General features: G+C 38.5%; 1 protein-coding gene across 1 annotated transcript in view; it reads right to left on the bottom strand.

Moving 5' to 3' along the window:
- Nucleotides 1–8,159: 8,159 nt before the first annotated feature.
- The window catches only part of LOC129771375 (uncharacterized), a 184,131-nt gene continuing 166,979 nt past the window's right edge, over nucleotides 8,160–25,311 (bottom strand). Inside the window, exon 3 of the mRNA XM_055774958.1 lies at nucleotides 8,160–24,536. Coding sequence (XP_055630933.1) covers nucleotides 24,477–24,536 — 60 coding nt within the window. The 3' untranslated portion in view covers nucleotides 8,160–24,476. The remainder of the gene's footprint in view (nucleotides 24,537–25,311) is intronic.

The raw sequence follows: 25,311 nt of genomic DNA, 5'->3' as shown, positions 1-25,311 counted from the left end.
ATTTTTTATGGAAGGCTGAGGATTTTTCACATAAGATATCTCGATATAAAATATCCTATTATTATCGTTTTTGAGTTATAATTTTGCAAATTGAACATGTTTCAAGTCTTCGATCAATATTCCTATGTGACTAAACTAAACTATGCGACTAGAATCCAATCTTCCAGTAAGTGTGATATTTTTTTCAAGAAGGTTAGCTTATTGGCTTCAACTTTATATGTCGAACATCTAATCTGGTTCAGTAGTTCAAATGTTATGATTTTTTGCTGAAAGTCATTTTTGGACAAAGGAGGAAAAACGATTTTTCGAACCACGAATTTTGGAAAATCAGTTCCAAAAAACGAAAAAAAAATCATCTCTGATATCGAGATATCGAGATATGTTATGTCCTCAGCTTTCAAGAAAAAATATAGAAAAATATGGCGCCCTCTAGTTCAAAGCCATGAAAACAATTAAGAACGACTACAATCAATAATTAATAAAATAAAATTAATTATTAAATTTTTCAATGGAAGGCTTGGTCATTAGCTTGAATTCGATGTCGATCATCTAAATCGGTTCAGTGATTCAAAAGTTATGAATTTTCGAAAAAAGTCATTTTTGGGAAAAAGTGGAAAAAAGTTATGTTTTGGACCACCCTAAAATAAAAATGGGCACCCTAATGAAAAAACAAAAAAAATACGGGTCGAATGTTTTGTGATAAAGAACAAAATTATCACTTTTGACGGAGATCTGAGAACCCTTATATCGGTTTGGCATGGTATGGCTGATTATTAATACAGCTCAAATCGGACGATTCCTTTCTCGTGTTTTGCGCTTACCAACACTGTTGGCGATCAATTTTTATTTATGGAGACATCGAACATGAAATTCGGTGTTTTCTGAGAATTTTCAATTGTCATGTTTGGTTCGATTATGGTTGGTTGAAATCTATGTGATATTTTTATGGGACCCCCTTCTCCCTTTCCGATAAGGGAGGGGTGTCATACCGTCATATTGATTTCATTTATTCTATTATTTCTCGAGTTATGCAGAAATTTGTGTTTCATTTTAAGGGAACAACAAGCGCCCGCCCTCCTGAGAGAGGGGTGAAGGGTCTCAAGTTATCATAAGAACCTTCCCCTGCCCCAATATTCAATTTCCTCCAAAACTTTCTTACTCTCATGGACTTACACTTTCGTGTTTTTTCTCTCATAAGAAATTTAATACTAACATATTAACTTAATATTAGCGGGTCTTCGTAGCCTAATTGGTTACGTGTCCGCTACTAAGCGAACAATCATGAGCTTATAACTCAGGGCCCTCAGATGACCATATTTGTGTATTATTCTAGCTACTAGGTCCATGCATCAATCATCATGTGATGGTGATCCCAGCCTCTCACTCCACATACGATCGATCTGCTGCATCGGTAATTGGTGCTATTTATAAACACAACAATGGAAGCCTCATATCCAAAGTCCCGCTGTGTCCAACTGTGAACATTCGAACAATAGGAAATATTCTTACGCCGAAAAATGCGACATGTGTTGTGTATCGATAGAATAGGAATACTCTAACGCCTCAACGGCTAATGTGTAATAGATAAAAATGTGTATCGATGAGATAGGAATAATAGTCTTACGCCTAAAATGGCTACTATGTAATATACAACATGACAAAAAATGTACACGATAAATTCTGCTCTGTTACAGCTGAATTGCTAGATGAGCCTAATAATAAAAATGAACAGATGGGATAAAAAAAAACGTATTAACGTGATCGGAACACAATTTTTATTATGAATTTATATTTTCGTGAAAAAATATTATTGTAAGATCAATGTGATGGCGGCAATGTTCCAGTATAATGGGGGGAGAGACTTAGGCGACCTCCAAGTCACCAAGGTGACGCAATCCGAGTTGGCCGCTGTCTCGTATGTCCCGTATGTCCCCCAACGCTCGGTCGGAACTAGCTAACGGATTTTCGAAACATTGGAACTAACCGGGCAAACGGTGAAACACAGGTTTGTTTGCGAGAGGTCGACGCTTCAGACGGCAGGTCGGCGGTCGATTCGGATTGCGTCATATCAACCGCCTGGGCCGCCTCGGTTCCTTATCCTCGTCAGGTGGGGACTTTGCCCTCATTACATAAACGCGCTCGCGTGACGTCATACGTAAGTGCCAACATTGGCAGCAGGTACTGCAGCTACCCCCATGAATAAATGTAAATGTGAACAGAACAATCCCAAAAGTGTGAAAAAGTCAATTGAGTACTGTGTGGATGGTGAACGTAATCTCCTTTTTACATCTAACGTATCCCATTGACGAATTTACGTTGGATTTACAACCAGATGGCGCAGCGAGTAAAATGATGATGTTTTTGTTTTTTTTATATGAAATTCGTTTAAGTTCATTAGAAAAATCTGATTTTTCCTTCAAATTTCCCGGATTCAAGTATTCTTTCCACGCTGAAAAGGTTAGAAAATCATCATTTTACAATGTGTTATGTATATTACGAGGAATGGCTTGTTAAAAGTATTGTAACGTTAATTTTTTTCAACTAAGTAAACGATGAATAGCGTGTTTTGCGCTAAAAATACTGCAAATCCTTCTCGTATCGGCCCCTATATAATCAATGATATCAGCCAATTTGATATGATATCGATTTCATCGCAATTATCCATAGTATCAATAACCGGTATGCATTATCAAACTTAAAATTTTTGAAGATTATCTATGACTTTGGTCAAATCGCGTGTTGAAACCATCCTAAATATACAAAACTTAAGCTTTCTTACCATATACTGACGACATATACTGACGACGAATCTTGCTTTTCAGTGCGTGAAATAAACAAACACCCTCACTTTTGTGGTTCTGAGCTCCAATGTAGCTGTCGAATGAGCTGATTCAGCTTCGCGTAAATTCGTCAATCTCGAAATGCTCGGCATACCCTTTTATACATACCGTGTCTATGCGACGCAGCCCTGTCATACATATTTCGCCCGCTTTGAGGTTTTCCTCAGCCCTGCATCATCCAACCAAATCACGCAGCACCAGTTCACGTCCTTTTTCTTCGGACTACGGACAAGGTAAGTCGTGTTCTCTTCGACCGTCTAGAACAGGGTGGTATGTATGTTCAGAGACGAAATTACGAGGTGTTATTTCAGACCAACAGATCCTCTCTCCAGTTGGGCGAGTCTGCATTACCTGGCAATAGAGCTCTGTTGTTAGGGTATGTTCGATATATTAAAGATTAACAAAGAAATCATTCGAACGTGGAGATTTAATGCTTCTACTCACCAATATTGAACCGGATTTAGATAGATTGGTAGAAAGTCACCAGGTTCATTCAGCGCATTAATTTTATTCATGGTGCGGATACTTTTGTACTCGCATACATTTCTGCAGATCGGAATGAATTTCCCCAACACAGATTTCAAAACCAATGAGCCTGGGGAAGTCAGCATTATGAAATAGATGCAAGATGCGGGTACTTTTGTACCCGCATGCATTTTAACACTTGGGAATATGTGCAGACTTCAAAAGTGGTATGAACACAATGCGTTGTTTCGGTTATTCGAAGATATCTCTTGATGACTTCAGCTCACTGAACTTCTACGTATACCGTTTGGCAAAATGTTGATAACAATTGGCTGGGATAACGTCGATAACGTCGATTGAACAATATGCGTTCAACTTACATGTCAAAATTAGAACTGAGCCTGTATGAAGCTCAATAAATCAAATAAGTTTGCGGTTCACTTGGAGAATGCAATAAATTCAGAGGAAAATGTAAAATACATTGATCGTTTGGTCATTCTGGCGTTCACATATTTCGGAAGTCCACCAGAAATGAATGAATACAAGGCATCATGCCATACGACTTGCAACGAAGAAAGAAATCTATCGCAATGCATGAATTGACCTTAATTGGGATTTGCTCGCATTTGAATTCGGAAATTGTTTCAATCAATCACTGGTTTAATCAATAATTAAATCTGTTTACAAACAAGCGAACTCAAAACCAATAGAGTGTAGAAGTGAGTGTTAGTGTGTTGCCTGCATGCAACGTGTACTAAACTTTAAATAAGTAGTTTATAGCATAAGGTACGATGGCCAATCCCTCGCTACGATTTAAATTATGCTGCGAAGAAGATACCGTACAATAGGTTCATTTTGTGATAGTCGGTCAATTATGTATTTTTGAATGTCCTATAGTCCAGTCTTTATCCTAGATTCTAAGTGAATAGTAGTAATTGTCCTGTTTCTGTAGTAATGTAAAATTAAATGTAGTCTAAGTAAAATTAGTTGTTTCGTTGAATAAATGTAGTGTAGCAAAAATTTTTTCAACTAAATGTTAAATGTAATCGCTCGTTTCGACTTTTGTATTCGGAATAAATTTGCGCATAAATTTAAATTGTCGCGAAAGTTGTGGTGGAATACTTGAATACTCAAACGAGAAACAAAATCAATACACTCAAATGACTACTAAGCCAACGGTAGTCCTACGTCAGCCTTGCGATTGTGTTTTAGTATAACCCACCCATAGTTTTCGACGTAGGATTACGTCTTTCGGGAACATATTTTTATCTTTACTTTAGGATTTTAAAGTCAGTTTCAAAAATTATTCACCTAGTTTAGTATTTGTAGTAAACATTGTTAATTACGCTTGATCTATATATTTATATATAAAAATGGATTTCTGTCTGTCTGTCTGATTCTTATGGACTCAGAAACTACTGAACCGATCGACATGAAAATTGGTATGTAGGGGTTTTTGGGGTCGGGGAAGGTTCTTATGATATTTCCAGACCCCTCCCCCCTCTCCTAGGGGGGGGGTGTGGTGGGTTGGGTGCTGTGATACAAATGAAACACAAATTTCTTCATTATTCGAGAGTTAAACAAGCAAATGAAACCAAATTTGGCATGTGGAAGTTTTAGGGTGCAATAAATGTTTCTACGGTGGTTAGACTCTCCACCCCCCTCTTTTAGGGGGGGTAGGGGGTGTGGGTCTGCCATACAAATGAAACACAAATTTCTGCATAACTCGAGAATTAATCAAGCAAACTAAATCGAATTTGGCATGTGAAGGTTTTAGGGTGTAATAAATATTTTAACGGTGGTACTCCACCCCTCTCTTTAAGGGGGGGCTGCCATACAAATGAAACACAATTTTTTGCATAACTCGAGAATTAATCAAACAAATGGAATAAAATTTCGCATGTGGAAGTTTTAGGGTTCAATAAATGTTTCTATGGTGGTTAAACACTCCACCACCCTCTCTAAGGGGGAGGCTGCCATACAAATGAAACACAAATTTCTGCATTATTTGACAACTAATCAAGCAAATGAAACGAAATTTGACATGTGGAGGTTATAGACTGCAATGAATGTTTTTACGGTGGTTAGACACTCCTTCCCCCTCTCTAAAGGGGGCTGCCATACAAATGAAACACACATTTCTGCATTACTCGGGAATTAATCAAGTAAATGAAACCGAATTGGGTATATGGAGGTTTTAGGCTGCAATCAATGTTTCTATGGTGGTTCGACACTCCTCCTCCCTCTGTTAGAGTGGGCTGTCATACAAATGAAAAACTAATTTCTGCATAACTCGAAAACCAATCAAGCAAAGAAGATTTTAGGGGGCACGAAACGTTTCTATGGTGAATAGACACTCCTCCCCCTCTCTAAGGGGAGAAGAGGGAAGGGGTCTGTCTTTATTCTATCATATTTTTTCTATGTCAAACATTTATTCCATGTAACGGAGAAACATGTTATTTGCAAGTGGTTGAAACATCTCGAACGAGAATTGTGTCTGAAAATAATCTGATATTATAATGATGAGTTCTGGTAGAAGTACTTGGATTTTTTTAGTTAAAGGTAAATTCAACGGGGTCGATTAGAAGATCAATCAAAGAACAGTTCTGCGATTGGACTCATGAATTTGCGCTTAGTAAGAAAACGTGAATGTTTGAAGGTATTGATATTAAAAAACATTTTTTTGGCGGGACGAAGTTTGCCAGGTCAGCTAGTAATTAATAAAGTTTATGTATATATTTATTTTATTGAATTTTTATGAGAAAATAATGTCAAGTTTTCTCATTACATTAACCGCAAAGTTATTAAATTAGTAAGTATTATGTGTGAATAAGAAAAAAACTAGAGATTTTCAAAGAAATTTGGCTATGGGGGTCTGAGGTATCACTTCAGTCTGAAAAAGGGATCTTTTGCCCAAAATAGTTTGAGAATCTCTGGTATAGAACGTATCCAAAATGGCTGGGGTCTGAGTGGCTAAAACCGTACAAGCACTAACAAGAACAACTGTCAGAAGGTTGTATTAGCATAGAAAAAATGGGAAAGAAAACAGACAATGATCAGCTTGGATACACACGGCTAACAAGAATTTCCCACAAAGTTATTTTTACTCAATTTTATGACGAAATTTTTAACTATATTCATTCATCACTCAAATTAAAAAAACCCGAATGTTTCAAATCAGGCTGCGGGCCGCACCTCTCCCATAGACAATAAGGATGGTATACTCTAAGAGCGAAATGTAAAAATAGGGACCTTAAACTTTTTGACATGGATTAACCCTCTAAGACCAAAATTTGTCTAAAAAAACCCATTCCACTTTTATCTCGAATTTCCGACTTTCAACATAAAATACTTCTAGCAGAAAGCTGCCAGCATAAAACCAATGTGTATGTGTGAAAGATGAAAATATTCTAAAGACGTTCTAGTGGGAGTGAACATTGAAAATAATGTCTGAATAAAATGAGAAGAAAATCCGTGAAGCCCGTCTAGAGGCGGGGTTGGGTTGTAGAGGGTTAATTGGGAGGGAAAATCGTCGAACGATGCTGTAATCTCCTGACACCATGACGATTGTAGTTCACTGAAAGCGTGATTGATGCAAAGTGACGAAATAACTGTTCGCTCATGTCAGATGCAAATAAAAAATTTAATGTTCCCACCCTAGTGCACCCGTGGTCGAGTGGTTAGCGTCTCACATTATCATGCCGGGTGTTCGGGTTCGATTCCCGTTCTGGCCGGGGGATTTTTCGTCAGAGAAATTTCCTTCGACTTGCACTGTGGTCACGCGTATTCTAGAGCTTGCCCCTCGGAATACATTCAAGGCGTGTTATTTGGCTTAAGAAATCTCAAATAAGTATTAATAAATGACGCTAGTTAACGCATACGTTGAGACGGCAAAAGTTCCACAGGGAACGTTAACGCCATTCAAGAAGAAGAAGAACCCTAGAGAGTTCCATTTTTTTCAACGAACAAAGAAGTCGGATAAGAAGGATTTCAAATCGCCGCTACTGTTACGAGTATACTAGCAACAGATGCCGGAATCGGTCTCCGCTTAAAAAACTCCCAATGTGATGAAACGAGTTCCACAATGGCTCCAGTGTTATGTCTCAGCTAGAATTATGTTATCACTGTCGCCATCCATAATCTCATCGCAGGGGAGACTGTGTGGGACGGGATTGGGATTCGATTGATCGAGATTCAATTCCTAAAGCAATTACGGTAATGCCATTGACGCTCAGACCCCTCAACCTCCCCAAATCCCAAACGATTGCCGCGCCAAAAGCAAGGCCAACAGATATGATTAACTATCAATATCATCGACAACACATGTTCATTCGGATGGCCGTCATCCGAATGTGTCCGCGAATCTGCCTGAAATAGTATGGGAATCTATTCCGGGAAACAAAAATCTCGTAATTGACTTACCCGTTTTGATTGCCGGCGGACCCACGGGGGATGAATCATCCGGCATCCGCCACTGCCGGCGCGGCATGGTGCTGCTCGCCGTTTGATGGGGCCCTTCATCGCGCGGGAAACACGTCGAATCACAATCGTTATCACCTTAAGCTATAAGCTATGGTTTTTTTTTTCTCGCTTGGTTCTGATTTGATGGTTGAATCGTAGAAAATTGGTTGTGCTCTGATATTGTGTTTTTTTTGTATATTTATATTTTTTTTTCGGTTGCTATCCTGAAGCCATGTGCCAGATTCTAAAAAACCCACCTGTATTTTTGCCTTGCCAGTTTTTCATTTAGTTTTTTTTGTGCTCATCCGTGGCTTCCGTGTGTGTAAAATGGTGCATCGAGACAATGGGTGTGTGGGTGGGTGAGTGAGTTCGTTAGTAGGCGGAAGCAAAATTTGAACAGCAGTCTGATGCACGAAGATTTATGACCACGATGATGATGATGATGATGATAATGGCGTGAGGCGGAGCGCCGCGAGGGGGTGAACGAGTGGAGGGATTTTCCGCCGAGGTCGCTTGAAATCAAAACATATATGTAATGTTCTTATTTTATTAATATATTTATTATATCTAAATTAGTTTATATATTTCCAGCTTTTGATCTCTTCTCTCATTCACCTTGTGTTCCTTGTTTGTTTGTTTTCTTTTTACAGCTGCAATCATTATTCCCCTCAAACGGACTGTTCTTTCCTGCCTTTTGTTTTGTTTTGATTTGCAGCAATTTTCTTGTTTTTATATACTTTTTCTGTTTTATTTTTTAAATAACAAATATTTCCATTCGACGGCGATATTAACAAGTTTTGTTCTTAGGTTTCTTTCTTCAGTTTCAGCTCACTGACTCTCGTGTGTCCTCTTTTTCTCTCGCTTGTTTTTTTTCTGTTTTGTAATGTACATTATTTGTTCACAAGTCTAGCTTGTTTAGTTTGTCTTTTTCGTTTTCTGGTTTTTTGTTTTTTCCCAGAATGTGTTTGTGTTTCAATGTGTGCAATCTTTGTTGTTGTTCTATCACACTGTTCATAGTACGGGAGCCCATTTGTGTTTACGTTCATTTTGTAGTGTAGATTTTCCGCTTAGCAGCGCGCTCGCTGGCACCGAGTTTGATGCTCTTCGAAGTGTTTGTCTCCTAATATTATCATTTACAAGGGGGGGGGGAGGTGGGGCGAGCGGAGACTCGCATCTAAAATAATACTTTTATAGCTCTCTCTTTCGGTGCACTTTTTTTTCTCTTTTTGTTTGAATCGTTAATCTCCGTAAAACAGAAAACTTAAAACGTAATACACATTGAATACATGCGATAAGAGATAGGAGATTGATTTTTAAGAACAAATTTTAGTCGCCTCAAGCGCCCGGATGACGGTTTCCATTAGCATAATAAATTATTTCGTTACATTTTTATTAATTTTTTTGCTGATGAGTTAGGAATTTATTGCTAATTGAAGTGGGATAATTTGCTTCGCTTGTTTTTTGTTGTCTTCCTCACACTCTCTTCCACTCGCGCTTTCGGTTTTCCTTTTTCGGTTGCTGTTGCTGTTGTTGTTGTCGCATTCGAAAGCTCTTTCAAATACCCATGATCAATAGGTTAATTTTTATTCTCTTGCTAACTACTTTTATTTAATTTGTTTGTTATTATTAGGTATTTTTTTCGGTCGCACTAAGTCAGTCTTTTCTTTGTATTTTTTTTAATATACTTTTGGGTTTTATTTTCGCTAAGAGTCGCACGCGATCTTAAGCATTCGCATCGCTTAAATGGGCTCTCGTACTATGAAATGGGGACCTAGGTATCCTACACTTCTGTTTCTACCGCGTTTTTGTGTTTGTGTGTATGTGTGCGTGTGTTTTTCCTCTAGCTCTGAAGTTTTACTTCCTGTGAAGCTGACCAATGCTTCATAGCGGCGCTGAGTCTCATTACATATATGTGTTGGTCTATTTTGGATTTTTTTTTACAACTTCGGGGTCGGATTGGTAAGGTTAGCTTTCCCTCCACGGATTTTTTTTTCAATGAAAAACGAAGGAGGTTCCTACGAGGGGTTCTCACGACAGACAGACCGACAGAAACAGATTGAACGAAGAATAACACCAAATTGCGTCGGAAACATGGACACGAGTGTTGTAAATATTTGCCAACATAAAATCGTAACCTAATTGTCTCCTCAGAAAACACCGTTAATTGCGTGTTTCACGCTTGTCACGCTTGGCTCGCGGAATGGGCGGTTGTCCGCGCCCGTTTATCGATCCTTCCTTCGGAGGCAGCGGAAATTAAAGTATTATTTTCAATTTTTCTTTCTCGCCTCATTCGGATGCCAAATTAGGATCCCCCTCTTTTGAGCGCCCGAGCAGAGACAGAAAGAGTAGAAACACATCTTCAAACTTTATCCTTCAGCGGAACCGGTTGAGACGTTGACGTCATACTGCTGCTGCTGCTTGTTTGTTGTTGTAGCCATTCCGTTCCGTTCCGATCCTTCGGCCCATTGCGAGAAGCCTGTTGAGAAGCCCTCCGTGTGTATCGCACAGCTTTTTGTTCGCCGGCTCACGATTCCAACCAGCTCTCGGTAATAAAAGCTCGAAAGTTTTTCGTGCCCGAGAAGCCAGTCACGAGAGGCGGGGAGCGGAGATTGCGAGGCTCGAAGATCTTATCGAATTACCCAACGATGGGCCGAACCTCTTCGTATCTTACTCGCCTGATCTCTCTGCCTTCCCATCCCCCCGAGACACGAAGTCGGAAGGCTGCGCAGAGGCTCTGAAATGTGAGTTTGTGGTGAATTGTTTGATGGGTGACATGAAGCGCGGGGGTGTTGATCCGTGGAGCAGTGGAGCGCTGTCGGTCCAAAAATAAACTTTTAATTCTCCGTTCATGCAAAGTGGAAATAAAGCTGAAATTACACATGCACACACACACACATAGGGAGGCAGGTGAAGGGCCGGGAAAGCGTTTTTCGAAGGTTGGATTTAGTTTTCGTGTTGTTGTTCTTGGAGTTATTATTTTTGGTGGGCTTTGTTCCGTCGAATGGCCGGAAGGGTCGGAAGGCAGGATCATGAGTGAGCAACAGTTTGATGATTGTTTATGAGTTGTGCCTCTGCTGCTGCTGTTTTCGGGGGAACCCGCGCAAGGATCTGGATCTGCGAGTATGGATATATATATATATATATATGTGTGTGTGTGTGTGTGTGTGTGAGTGTTTCGAAAATTAAAATCGGATGAACAATCTTTCGGTCACGAGGGTGGGCTTCGCCGCGTTCAATTGAAAACTCGCGAGCTCGCTTCATCGCTGCCATGGCAGCCAATAAAATGAACAACGAAGCAATAAATTACGGAAGTTTGCTCGTTGTACAAGTTTGTTCGTTCTTTCCCGTACACTCCTCCCATCGTCCCATTTCCTTCCCCCCCAGGAGGGGGAGCGAGCGATAACACTTCAAAGGATTCTTTTCATTGCTGCCGCGCAGCGCGCTGCTGTGTTTGGTGGATTCCAGCGCGGAGCTTTCTGCAAAAATGCGACCCACGTTGGATTAGTTAATTAATTAAAAGTTTTAATTGGGTATCGTTATTTCTGGGTGGCATTGTTCAACTTTGTGCACGGTTTAGAATGTGCTCGACAGGGCTTCAGATTTGGATGTTTGTAATGTAGAGCTACTAGTGAGTAACTTATTCCGTTCGGTCGATGTGCGGATAATCGTTTTCATCAAGGTGTTATTCCATGGTTAGAGTTTGAATCTAGATTGAGGAACAATTGTGTTGAAGAACGAGAGTCAGATTGCTACTTGAATTCGAATCTGAATCGATCGGATTGTACCAACAACGTGAATTGTTGACCATACTTCTCTTTCAAGATGGTATGCTAAGAACAAGTTCGAGAAGGTTCACAATACCCAACGATTACTCAAAAGTGGGTAATGTGACGGACCACCCTAATCAATTAACGATTCAGAACAATTATTGGTGAAAAGAGAGGGGGAAAAGCACTATACTGGGTTAGTGAACATTGAATATCATTGCGTCGGTCCAGTTGAGACATATAATTTCTTGGAAATTACTATCTTAATAAAATGTATATTCGCGAGCGGTGGATAGGAGTTTATTTGGTGGAATATTTTTCTGATGGTGAAAGATTTTTGGAAAAACAATTAATCATTACATTTGGGGGTACAAACGGGATGCCCAACATCATCACATTGTGATAGTTTTGAAAACCCACCAACAGTGATGCGTTCTGAAATTTGTTGGAGCTTGAATATACTCATTTATCAATTTCATTCGAGATATTACATTAGTAAAAATAGAAAGAAAGACCAGGTTCATCTCATAACACTGATTTTTTTTTTCAAATTTTGTTTTTAATATTAACGTGCGATTTTTTTTTTACTATTGCCTACTCCAGTATTTGTGAGTAATTTGTATGAACATATTTACCAATACAATAATATTTTCATAATTTTACATCTTTTTATTTCATTGAATTTTGATGAGAAAATTATGCCAAGTTTACTCGCAAAACTCACGGTCAGACTTCCAGATTTGTCTGGAATCTTCCAGAGATTGGTAAGCAGCCAGATATCCAGACCTTCCTTGGTCTAGTCCAGGCTTTCCGCACTTTGCCCAGATTTTTGCAGATTTCAAAAAAATCTGCAATCACATTTGACTGTATTGAGTTGGTTTGCAAAAGCAAGTTTATGCTAGTTTTATTGAAACAGTTATTCAAAATGGTATCACTGATTTCATCGATGGGATTCGGATTGAAGGATTTTTTGAAGATTGCTGCGACCTAGAAGCACAAATGCGACTGTGGTGATCCCGACTGTTCTCGGAGATGGTCAACACGAGGAGCCCTTTAGTCATTTGCGAAGCAATTCGTTCAGATTGATTGCCGATGGATAAAGTTGCGTTTGATCAACAGAATTACGAGAGCTTTGAAATTGTGTGGGTTGGGACAACGGCTGAGCTACTCATTACACATTAAATCATTCTACCGTTTACTGAAAACTTTCCTAATTTGGTTCCCAGAGAAATGATTCAGCCAATTGATGAGGAACCCAGAGAGTTGCGCAATGTTGATTTTCAGACTATTCTCCGGATAAACGAACAACGGTAAAGTTCTAACCACAACTACCCGTGGTGGTGAAATGGCATTCCCGTAATTAAGGATAAGTTTCCCAAAAATTTACTGAACACTGAAGAGAGAGGTTTGGTACACATGTCTGAAGTTTATGTATAATGCGTCGATATATGATAGGAAGAAATAACGGTCAAACCATGTTTTACACATTAGACGTAAAAATGTTGATTGATTGACTTCCGCAAACATCAAACGACGTTTTCGTGAAAATGTTCAATTTAATATAATAAATATAAAATATCCAAGTCTTTTGATTTTCCAACAATCAGATTACTGTTCAATACACCTGGCAACCCTAGTTTAACCCCTTAGAAGACAAGGAATCGACTCAAACTTCAGAGAACATAATTCTTACATGAGGAAGAACGAGAACGATCGCACCTACAGATCCAATACCTATGTCGGAATCAGCTGTGAATTCACAAGAGTCCTCCCGCTTTACTAGAATCACCTCTTTAAACATGGCATAATAGAATCACCTAGTAAAGCGGTAAGACTCTTGTGATTTCACAGCTGATTCCGACATACACTGGTGGACATAAGTATTCGTCATGAATTCATTTATCGCATTTGTATTACATACACAAATAGTTTGTGATATAAACTCAACTGTGCAGGTGCAGTAGATGCTGTGAAGTGTACACTATCTAGGCAGCAGAAGTTTTCAATGATTTACCGTGCTTTCATAAATTACAGGAAACAAAAAGGCCGAGTTCCACAATTTTAGTTGGACAGAAGTATTCGTCACGTTGAAAAAAATTTAATTTATCGATCCCAATAGATCTGGGAACACTGTAAATGAATGAAAAATAATACAAATTATTGAGAAAGAACCGAAAACATCTTCGTCAAAAGTGCGTAGAGAGTTGCTGGAGTTCAATGGGAAAAATGCTCATTCCAGAACGGTGCGCAGAGTGTTGCCCAATATAGTATCCGTGTTTGTCGTAAGAAGCCTCTTATTAGAAAGGTTAATCAGGCTAAAAGGTTGAACTTTGCGAAAGATTACCAAAATCACCCGATTGGTTTCTGGAACAATGTGTTGTTTTCCGATGAGAGCAAATTCAATGTTGACAAATCAGATGGAAGGTTATTGGTATGGCGAAAACCGGGTACTGAGCTGCAGAAGAAAAATGTTTAAACTACCGTTAAACATGGAGGTGCATCAGTCATGGTCTCGGCTGTATGGCAGCATCCGGTGTCGGGGAATTGGTATTTGTAGATGGTATCATGAAAAAGGAGCAATATTTAAATATTTTGAAAGAAAATATGAAGAAAAGTGCTGAAAAGTTGGGTAGGTAGCAATTTCTACTTCCAACAAAACAACGACCCTAAACATACTGCGGAAACGGTACGTCTCTGGCTGCTATATAATACTCTCCGTCAGCTCAAAACATAGAGGATTTGTGGGATGCTCTAGATCGACGTGTACGTGAACATCATGTAACATCACAAAAGCAGCTAAAAGATATTCTTCGTGAAGAATTGTATAAGATCGAGCTTAAAGTATGCGAGAAGCTGGTGCACTCAATGACAAATCGATTGAAAGAGGTCATTGCACAGAAAGGATTGAACACAAGATATTGATTAGTTAGATAATTGTTCAGATATGTTTTTTTGAAGAAATGTTCATAGTGCCGAATACTTTCGTTCAGCTGAATTTGAAGGTAAAATTGTTGTTTCCATTGTTTTGATTTCCCAATAATGTAGTGTTTTAATAACACTATATTGTTTCACTTGAATAACCTTCGGAAGTGGATTGGAATAATACCGCTCAGTAGAATAACATTCGTGGTAGATTCATGCATATGCCGAATATTTATGTCCATCAGTGTAGGTATTGGGTTGAATTCCCGGCCGGTCAAGGATTTTTTCGGGTTGGAAATTTTCTTGATAAGCCATAGATGAAATGCGAAATAATTATCCTCAAGATAACTCTTCAAGCTCAAACATTTGTAGGGGATTGGGGTGCTATCATCATTATTATTTTGTAACAACAGTTGATTATCCGAACACATCGTCAATATCAACAGTGTTAGTAAATTTACTAACAAACAAAGCCAATCCATTTAGGCATGCCAGTCCAATCTTTAACCATGATTTTTAATTAATTTAATATTTAATAAGCCTCTTTCATTAGATGCCACAGAAGCGCAAATCGTTAGTTTATAGCTTCAAACCCACTGTAAGATTTGGAAGCGATCCATGAACAGACTAATGGCATCGTTCAGGTTAATTCCAGGGGCCTTCAAATGCCCACGGTATTTTGGTATCTCTAAAAACTACTCGTTTTCCGAAACTTCGTCGTAAAAAATTGCCAGTTTAGGAAGCAACGTTCACATTTCGCTGTCAGGTGCTGCTAACAAATGTCTTGCTTGGTTTGCTTTAAAATTTCCTACTACTTCTTTGACGATTTTGACCGCTCTTTTGATTCCCAATGGAAAAAATTCCAGCATGTTATCCTCATAAGATCAAAGAGTGGTCCACAAACCCTTGAACACCATTTTTTCTGCTTTACTTTCTAACAAAACCTGAATTCCTCCTGGCACAGTAGATGCTTTGTCGAAAATTGAGAACGGCACATCATGATAGCTAAACTCCATTTAATGCAGAATGTCGTTACGCAAACAGCAACAAGCTCTAAAAAGAAAAAAAAAACACTAACGGGCGACGCTCATTCTGAAGTTTGAATGATTTTTTTTCGAAATATATAGAACTATCACGGCCGTGAGTGTCACTCCTTTGAGGGTGAAGTTGGAAATCCAAGATGATCACATTTGCTCATTGGCTCTTTTTTGGCTTATCTATTCATTTTAACAAAGCTAACTGACTCGATTCTTCAAAAAAAAAGACCAGGGTGCCTTCTTGACAGTGGAATCAACAAAATTTGGGACTCAACTTAGTTTTAAAAAGAGATAACGCACTGGGAATGCAACGATTCCAGTAATTTCCAAAGCGAAATACCGTTCTGAATCATATTTCGGACACTTTGTTCTAATATCTTGAATTGCTTAATGAACTGATGATAGAACTATCAAACTAGTATCACAATTGCCTCTTTAGAGTAATCCCTTGGTTTCACTATCATTTCACATGAGAACTACATTTGAATTATAACATAATCGGCAGAAATCTTACAACACAACTCATAATCGTTTGTGTTTGACGTTTCCTTAGCATGAGCTCGTAGAATTTACCCGTTCATAAATATTTAAATTTTTCCCGTGTTTCATCTGTTCTCATCATCGTTAACAGTTTGCTGAGATTGCTTGGTAAGTGTTTCGCAGTTGATTATAAAATATAATCAAGTGTAATGCAATTTTCGTCCAAAAAATTACAAAATAAAGTGCCCGAAGTTTGAATTCAATCTGTCCGAAATTTTATTTAGTGTCCGAAGTTTGATTCTAATTCGCTTCATTTGAAAACCATTTTATTCGATGATTTTTTTGTGTTTTCAATCAAACAGTTACCAAAGTAGAAAGCTTAAAAGCATGTTGAACTAATTTATTAAAAATATCAACCAAATAATACTTGTGCATAAAGTTTGGATCTGTTTTCTGCATCATATGCCTTAAGCGTCCGAAATATGATTCAGAACGGTACGATTGCAAAGCGGTTTATGTAGAAATCCTGGTTGTCAGGGCCACCCGGAGCCCCTCCTTGAGAATCTGTATATAATGTGTTCGGAAGCAAATCCATGATGGGCTGTTGAGGGCAAGTAGATGTTGTCTACGAACATGAGAATGTGAAATTGTTTACTTCCTGATGCTGGTCAGCAATAGATAAAAAAAAACAAAGACTCAGGAGTAGATTGAGGAAGCTGAAGCAAGGTTTGACAAAGTTTAAAAACGCAAGTGAAAGGGCCAAAATGCAGTGAGGGAATAACGTGGTATCGATCGATCAGATGATAGTTATTACATAACTAGCTGATCCGGCAAACTCCGTCCCACCAACAATTGCTTTTCTGATTTAAATAATCTCGAACACTCACGTTTCCCGAAAATCATTTTTCTGTGCGCGATCTATATTCGCAGTATATAATTTCTTTCTTGACATATACACCTGACGCGGGCTGAGACACTTCAATCCTGATACTGACTATTCAAGTCCGTTGCTCCGTTCTTGAGTTAAATCATGAGGAACGGGCACCAGATCATTTTTATTTATATAGATATGCGAAATTTGCAGAAAACATGACTTTCCAATTTTCCATCTTCCCGAATGGTTTTCATAGTTTTTTAGCATATAAACCTGACGCAGACTGAGGCACTTCAATCCTGATACTGACTATTCAAATCCGTTCCTCCGTTTTTAAGTTAAATCGTGAGGAACGGACACCAAATCATTTTTATTTATATAGATGCTGAAAGCTTGGATGACCTGCATAAATCCCGGTGATAGATTTTCGAAAAATCTGGTAATAGGTTATGATGATCATATGATGAAAGACATTGTCAATTTTGAATCTTGGCCGTAGGGTGATTGGCGATTGGCAAGGGGCACCGTTTTAAGGTTAGCCTCACTGATTTGAAAAAACTGTCTCCCATGTAATCCAAAAGTTGTTAGTAATGGTTTGTTCGGCAGACGTTTGTTCTCCTCTACGATAATATACAGAATTCCTAAAAATGAGAAGGCAGATCAGCCTGGATTGTTGGTTGTTCATATGGCTGAAAAACATCATTAGAAACAGCTGCTTGCGCGTTAGAATGATACTGGAATGAGGTGGGATGCATCTTGTGATACACAAAGATTTGTTACGTAAACACGATTCAATAAAGCATCATTTTCAGCATTTTCAATGCTTGTAAGTCCGATATCAAAATTGCTAATGTACAAGACATTGCTGATAATTAGCATTAATGAAAGCGTTCCATGCGCCTATAATGCTTTCGAATACTACACTCTGTCCAACTTCTATAAGACCAAGTGATGATCTTGCTGCTTTGTGTCATAGTAAACAAATAATGTTTCAATTTATATTCTAGTGTGTAGGTATTGGTGACAACCATACATTATATGATTTTCATATGTGTGTGTGCTGCGCTGAACGTCAACGAATGCTTTTGCATTTTTAAAGTGTCAAGTTTCTATAAGACCAGCTACCTTTTTTCGTTGTTTTAGTTGTTTTGATCAATAAATTTGCAAAATGCCGAAAGGAAAAGTGTTCACGGAGAGAGAAGACAGACAAATCGATGCCTTTCACCAAGAAAATGTTAGTATCATAGAAATTTCTCGTTGGATTCATCCCATCAAGTAGTGCTCAATTATTTGACGAATCCTCAAGGATACGGTAAGAAGGAGAGAGCTCCACGTAAATCTAAGCTCTCTGACCAGGATAAGCGGGAAATAGTTAGAACAGCTTCGAATACCTCAAAATCGCTTATGCAAATAAAGCAATATTTCATTTTAAATGTTACTCGGGTCACAATTCGTAATGTTCTGGTAAAAAATCCTCACATAAAGAGAGTTTAAAGGGTTAAAGTTCCTCATCTTACACCATCTCACATCGAGAGACGTCTGAGTATTGTCAAAGCTCACATGAACCAACAGTGAGACATGATATGTTGTGACAAAGAATGTTTCCAAAAGAATACATTTTGCTATGTACCATAACGAAAAGTTCTTCAATGAAAAGGTTATCTTCATTGACGAAAAAAATGGTCAATTTCGATGATCTTGATGGTTTCAACGGGTACTGGCGTGATTTACAGTAGAAGGAACAGTATTTTTCAACCAGGAATTTTGGCGGAGGCTCGTGCATGGTTTGGGCGGGATTCTGTGCATCCGGAAAGCTCAAGATAGCTTTCACATCATTCAAGGATTATATATATGTTCTGGAATCCTCTCTCCTACCGTTTTTGCGTGGATATCGTCACAAAAAAATCACATTCCAGCAAAACATTGCTTCTATTCATACCAGCAGGGAAACTAAGTAATGTATTAGGGACCAAAACCATATATTTTCGGACTGGCCGGCTCACTCTCCAGACTTATCCAAAATATATATTTTTATTAAGGCTCATATGGCGTCAGCCTAACGGGGCCGGGAGTTCAATATTTCGACAATGTTTGCTTACAACTATGTTAGTAATATGTAACCGATTACTCGCGGTTGGCTCGAGGTTAGTATTACAAGTGTTCTCATAATTGGTATGTCACTCTCCAGACTTGAATCCTGTTGAAAATCTTAGGAGGATTCTTGTACGCAGAATCCACACTGAGGGAAAACGGTACACCACGCTTGAAGAGTTCAAGGTCGCAACTTTGGAAACATGGAAAAATATAGAGAAATCCGTTCAGCAGAATTTAGTAAATAGTATGCCAACACGAATTCTCTAGGTTATTAGCCGAAATGGCAAGGTTGCCAATTATTGACATGTAAATCAACCGATCGTTTTGAATTTATCATTGATAATACTTATGAATTGTGCTCCCTTGGCCGAGTGGTTAGCGTCATAACTAACATGCCGGGTGTTCGGGTTCAAATCCCGTTCTGGTCGGGGGAATTTTTCGTCAAAGAAATTTCCTCCGACTTGCACTGTGATCACGCGTATTCTAGAGCTTGCCACTCTGAATGCATCCAAGGCGTGTTATTTGGCATAGAAATCTCAACTAAGTACTAATAAAAATGACGCAAGTAATACTACGTTGAGACGGCGAAGTTCCTCTAGGAACGTTAGTGCCATTAAAGAAGAAGAAGAAGAATACTTATGAATTCTGAAGTGGTCTTATAGAAATTGGACAGCTGAAATTATCATGTTTAAGCACAATAAAGAAACAAACAACACTTTTGAACGAAATTAACGTTAAATATACTTTGTTCTAAGCATTTAACAATGTATGAATGAATCTTGTTGAAATTCGAACTGCTTGTGTTGCAACGAAATAGAAGTTGGACAGAGTCTAGGATACAAGCTACATATGTCTATTCACATAATGCCTAATTGCATTAGAACTAAATCATCAACATCGCTAATGCTAATATAGGACTTTTACTTGGTGTAGGAGGTCTGACCGCAAGCGGTGACTGAAATGCGACAATTTTCAATTCATCTATCTGTACTAACAGTGGCAGACATATGCTGCAAAGTACCTCATCAATTGATTTTCATATTGCATTTACTCTCCATTTCGAATAATGATCTGTAAATCCAAATGATAAACAAATCTGACAAAACTTCAACATACATAAAGGCTACACCCAAACTAGCGTTGGCAGAAAAAAATTCATCTTTGGCAGGAATGATGCCATTTCGTGTGCTGGAGAGCCAAATGCGCAAATAATGAGCTGTTTGAAAGCTTAAAAATGGTTTGTATGCATGCGAGCAGACATCTCTTTCTGTTTTCTTTTCTCATTTCATTTGGGATTGTGCCAAAAGATAAAGTCCATACGACGTCAATGGGGATCGAACCAAGGCCGGCTGGAATGCAAAGTTGTTTCACACGACCACGCTATCCATATAGATGCTAGCGCTGTTATATTGAAGCGTGATGATATTACACCTCATCATAAAATGAGGTCGGAAAGTGTTTTCTAAGAGGATAAAGAAGAACATGAACGAAAATATATCTTTCTCTGTATGGGCCGTGTATTTGGCAAACTATACGAAAAGCTTTTATATGCTTTCATTTAAATGTGTCTCCAGTTTCGCTCGCTCGCTCATATTGGCTCTAGCATATATATATTATACAAATGATATACATGTATTGGGGTGTAGAACATTTTCTGTTATTTTTCAGCTCATTTAATGTAATAAATCGGGATGTCATAACTTATGCTAAAAATCAACTTTGGGTGTAGTGGGTTATGGAATGCATATGAAAATATTTTTTTGTGTTCGACACTGACTACAAGGATGGCTTGTTTTTTTTAATCCTTTAAATAATTTTAAGTAATTCGTAATGTATCCGCCCTATAAGTAACTTATAGGTTGGAATGTTCGAAACTAGATTTACATGTGACCGTTTGAAAAAATATATCGAATCCATCACGGAATAGTTTCAAGAATCGATATTTGTTACAAGAGGCACAGCAGATACGCATTTCCTTTATTTAGAGATATGCGGAAATCATCTCCGGTGAATCATTTGGATCCTATCTTATCCATTGAGGAAATGTGTGGAAATAAAAACATGTGACAGAAATAAGAAACTAAAATAAATTATACTGAATTCCTGATTAATTGACGATCTGTTCTGTCCAATCCTGTCGGATCTGTGAAACCCCGTAATAATCAGTCAATTGTGAGAATGAGAACTCTGAAATCGCACACTCTGGCATCGGAGACCCCTCGTTCGGGCACCCCCTGCATGGAAAGTAGCTGGTGGCAAACTAAAACAAAACTGGAGATGCACGATGAAACGATGAGACGAGAAGACAAAAGATGTGATAATGTTGTGGTTAAAAAAAATCTATGATAATTTAATGGGTTTCTGTAATGTTCCTGTCCGGCTACCAGCCTCTTCGGTGTGGTAGATTTTCGCACATTAACCTTTTTTCTACTTCTGGCCATGTAATGACGACTTTGGTTTTTTTCTTCTTTTGCTTTCGCTTCGTTTAATCCTTCCTCCATTTGTTAACTTTAAAAAGATGATAAAAATTAACCTAAAGGTGGGTATCATTATTTTTCTGATAAATTTCGCACAGTGCTTTCGTTTGTTTGCTTTGCTCGGAGAAAAACATAAACATATCAATGAAAATCGTTACAATCGAGCCATTACCTTTTTTTTTTAATTTTTTGGTTGTTGTTTGTTTTACTGAGTAGAACGATGAAATCCTTTGCATGCCTTAAATTAACACTGACCATAAAGAGAGATTGTTTTTTGAGGTGTTTGTTATGTTTTGTTGTAGTTGTTTCTTCTCCTTTAAGTTGGGACTTACTTTTTTTTCTTAAATTTGTTTTTGTGTGTTCCTCCCAGTAGAGATATATTGTGCAAATAGACATTCATATTTTTTTTGTTTTCGAGTTGCTTCTTTAATTCAATTTAAATACACTTGACGTTAAACTGTGTTTGTGTCCGTAGGGTTGTGACTGAGTGTGTGCGTGTATGTGTGGGTGTGTGTCTGTGTGCGAGAGTATGGTTTTACTCTTGACATGTGTGTAATCTAGTTTCCTCGGTTTATTTTTTTTGTTTTCTTTTGTTGTTGTTAAATCGTTAAAGAAGGAATGAAATTTGAATGAATTCTTATCCACAACCAATTTTGTTCTTAAAAACTGTTTTTACATATGATTGTTTACACATTGGTTTTTTTTTCCTGTTTTGTTTTCTATCTTGGCTAGCCATAACTCTACACTTACTCGCGCCAGGTAGTTTTGCTCTAGGACTCTCGCATGGAAACATCGAAATAAAATAATTGCAAAACGAAAAACAACCCCGCGTTCGCGCATCCTTGTTTCGTTTGTTTTGCTAATTTTCAATCTTTTTCTAGTAACATTAACCACTTCGTTTAACGATTCGTCAGTCACAGTTTGTTTGGTTTGTTTCTTGTTTTCACAAGTTTCGTTCCGTTTTCAACAACTCGCTCCTCATCGGCTGAGTGAGGAGTCTATAACAGCAACTCAACAGGGGTTTCTTGTTTTTTTTTTTTTTGCTTTGGTTTGGTTTCTCTCACACGCGCCAAGAGGCAGTCAAGGGGCGGGTGAGCAATCTTATCACGACTTGTTTTGTTTTGTGTTTCATTGACGTTTTAGACCCTGCGGTACCCCAGCTTGGAGTTCTCTTTTGAAGAGACCCTCAGCAGTTCCGTTTCGTGCATGAACATAAACAAAAACGGATGGAACTATCGAAGGATGAAAAAATAAGTGAATACATTGAATACGGAAAAGAAAACCATTTTTTGAACCAGGAACGACCAGCGTGAACCGGGTCGAACACGTAGATATTTCGCTCCTTACCGTGAAAGTGTGTAGCTTCTAAAACATATCTATACTTTTTGCTGTTTTAATCTTTTTTTTTACACATGGGGTCTTCTGTTCTCATCGGTAAGTGGATTTTTTACCTTACCTTAGTTGATTTTTTTGTTTGTTTGTTTATTTATATGTGTATACTATGTACAAATACGACCTGTCACGATGGAACAGAATTTGTTAATTAGTAACTAAAATGTTGACTAAAATAAGATCTTCGCGGACTTCTTGTGTTTTCTTTTCGGGTTTCTTACCACCCTCGACGTGGCTCACAACGAGGCGGGGGCTCGCGTTTTGTTTGGCAAATCGGCAAGCCCTCCTCGTCTGCACTAGTTTGCATGCATAATGACAGTTATCTTCTTTGTTTGTTTGTTTGTTTGTTGACTCGTTAAGTGTATAATTGGAATGTTACACGATATCGTTCTTTAAAGTAACATTGTTCGTACCAGGATACGAACCGACGCAGTTCTCCCGAAGATAGAGATATAACAATGTGTATGTATGTTTCTGTCTGTCTGTCTGTGTGTTTTTGTGTGAGAGTGTTATTTGCCACTAGTGTTTGTTTGTTCATGTTTCAGTTTTTTGTTGTTATTGTTGTGGGCGTGTAGCTGATTTGTTGTGATCAAGTGTTCTTCTTATCGCTTAGGTGTGATTTTTCTTTAAGTTCACTAAGGTTGGATTTGTTTTGTTAAAATTGTGACTTATCTATACAATATAGCTGCCTTGTCCATGAGAATAGTTTTCTGCAAGATTTTTATTTGGTTTGTCTTTGATCCTAATTCCTTTAACTTTGACGATCTCCTTAGATGTTAATATTATTTTTTACAACTTACTCCACCGTTCCTCTAGAGTGAAAGTTCGCTTTTCGGTGTGGAAACGACATGGACTCGTCAAACTTACACACACATTGAGTGGACTGAAACCAAATCTTGGCAATAAAGGTTCTGTCAATGTGGGTGGAGGGAGGTTTGAAAATTTTAGTTTTCGATCGTTTTGTGTTTCGTCGCCTGGTGAGTGTTTGTTTCTCGCGAATTCGGTTCACCCTTTGTGACTTTGATAATTTTGGTTTGAAAGTAAACGAAAGAAATACACACATATTTGCTTTGATTTTGTTTTGATACACATCAATGTACTTACAGTTGCTCATTTTTCTTAGTGTCTTACTTCGCCAGCCAGTGAGGTGCGTAACCTGTGGCGCATGTCCCCACTTCCCTGCCCGCCTGCCGCAAGCCGCCGGGCAAGGGTTGGCCGATATTTTTTGGTTTTTCTTTAAATTTATGTTCAATAGCTCTAGATTTCGAATTTTGTTCGGGGTTTTTCGGTTACTGAGATTTTCTCTAGTCTACAGTCCGCTAGCTTGCTTCCATCTGATGCTGCTGCAGTTGCCGTTTGTCAGTTTTGTAGAGTATCCTTTATAAATATATATACTTTTAATCTGTGAGTTTTTGTTTTCTTTTCTCCTTAGGGTTTGTTTTGTATGTACAGCCTTTCCACTAGATTCCTCCGCGAACAGCACTGCTCACAGCTCCGCTTCGTGTTTGCCTCGATGTTTAATCCGTTAATTAATCCTACTCTCCCTCCCAGCAGATGAGTTTGGGTTTTGTGTGTATGTGTGATCCTTAAAAATAGTGCTTTCTTTCCTCTCTATATGTAGATGTTTGTTTTTGGTTGATGCTTTCTGCTTGCCACTTTTGGGTAGCTTAACGTCCCCGTGCCCATCTCAGTAAGGCATCGGCGAGCACATCCAGATGTGCTTTTGTCTGAAACGAGAAAAAAAGAGATAGAAAGGATGAGTAACGCAAAAATGTTCCTTTCAGACAGTAGCTACTTGAAAGTTTTAATTTCTAATCAACATTTTATGAGCGGAATTAATTACAGCCTTCCCCAGCCACTACACCCACTCCTGAGCCCCAGCTCATGATCAGCATATTTCGTTGTCGCTCTAGGCTCTGACCGCAGGATCAGCGGTTAGACCGAGACCAAAATAGAGTGAAGGAAAATTAATGATGACATATTACAGAGAAGGTGTCGACGACTGAGACAAGTGAATCCACGAAGAATAAGCGCGCGGTCCGTCGGCAGCTGTTTACGATGATACAATTTTGTAATTAATTTAGGGTTTGGTTGTTCCGTGATGGATTTAGCTGTCAGCTATTTTTTCAACATCGTCCGTCGCCCAGAATTGTGATGCTGATCGTGAATATTTTATGGTGGAAATTTGCGCGAAGTCCTTGCCGAAATAACTACGGGCCCCTGTTTTCCGTTTGGGGTGCCTGTACATTGTTATTATTATGATCTCAGAACACTCAAAAGTTTCCACTTCTGACAACAATTTTCAATTATCCGATGAATGCGGTCGAATTCATAAGTCTAGAGCAACTTCGTAATCAGAGTTTTTCTGCAACTGTACTCACATTTGTTGTATCAATTCAAAGCTGCGAGCGAAAGTCTTTGACCACCGTGAATACAGCTCATTCGCTGTGTACTTCACCGTTCCTGTCACTTTTCCAATTGTAATTGCATACACATATGCCC

The sequence above is a fragment of the Toxorhynchites rutilus genome, chromosome 2, assembly GCF_029784135.1.
Source record: "Toxorhynchites rutilus septentrionalis strain SRP chromosome 2, ASM2978413v1, whole genome shotgun sequence".
Taxonomy (NCBI): Eukaryota; Metazoa; Arthropoda; class Insecta; order Diptera; family Culicidae; genus Toxorhynchites; species Toxorhynchites rutilus.
The sequence above is the reverse complement of the archived record's forward strand: the minus strand, read 5'-3'. Positions and strand labels throughout refer to the sequence as shown.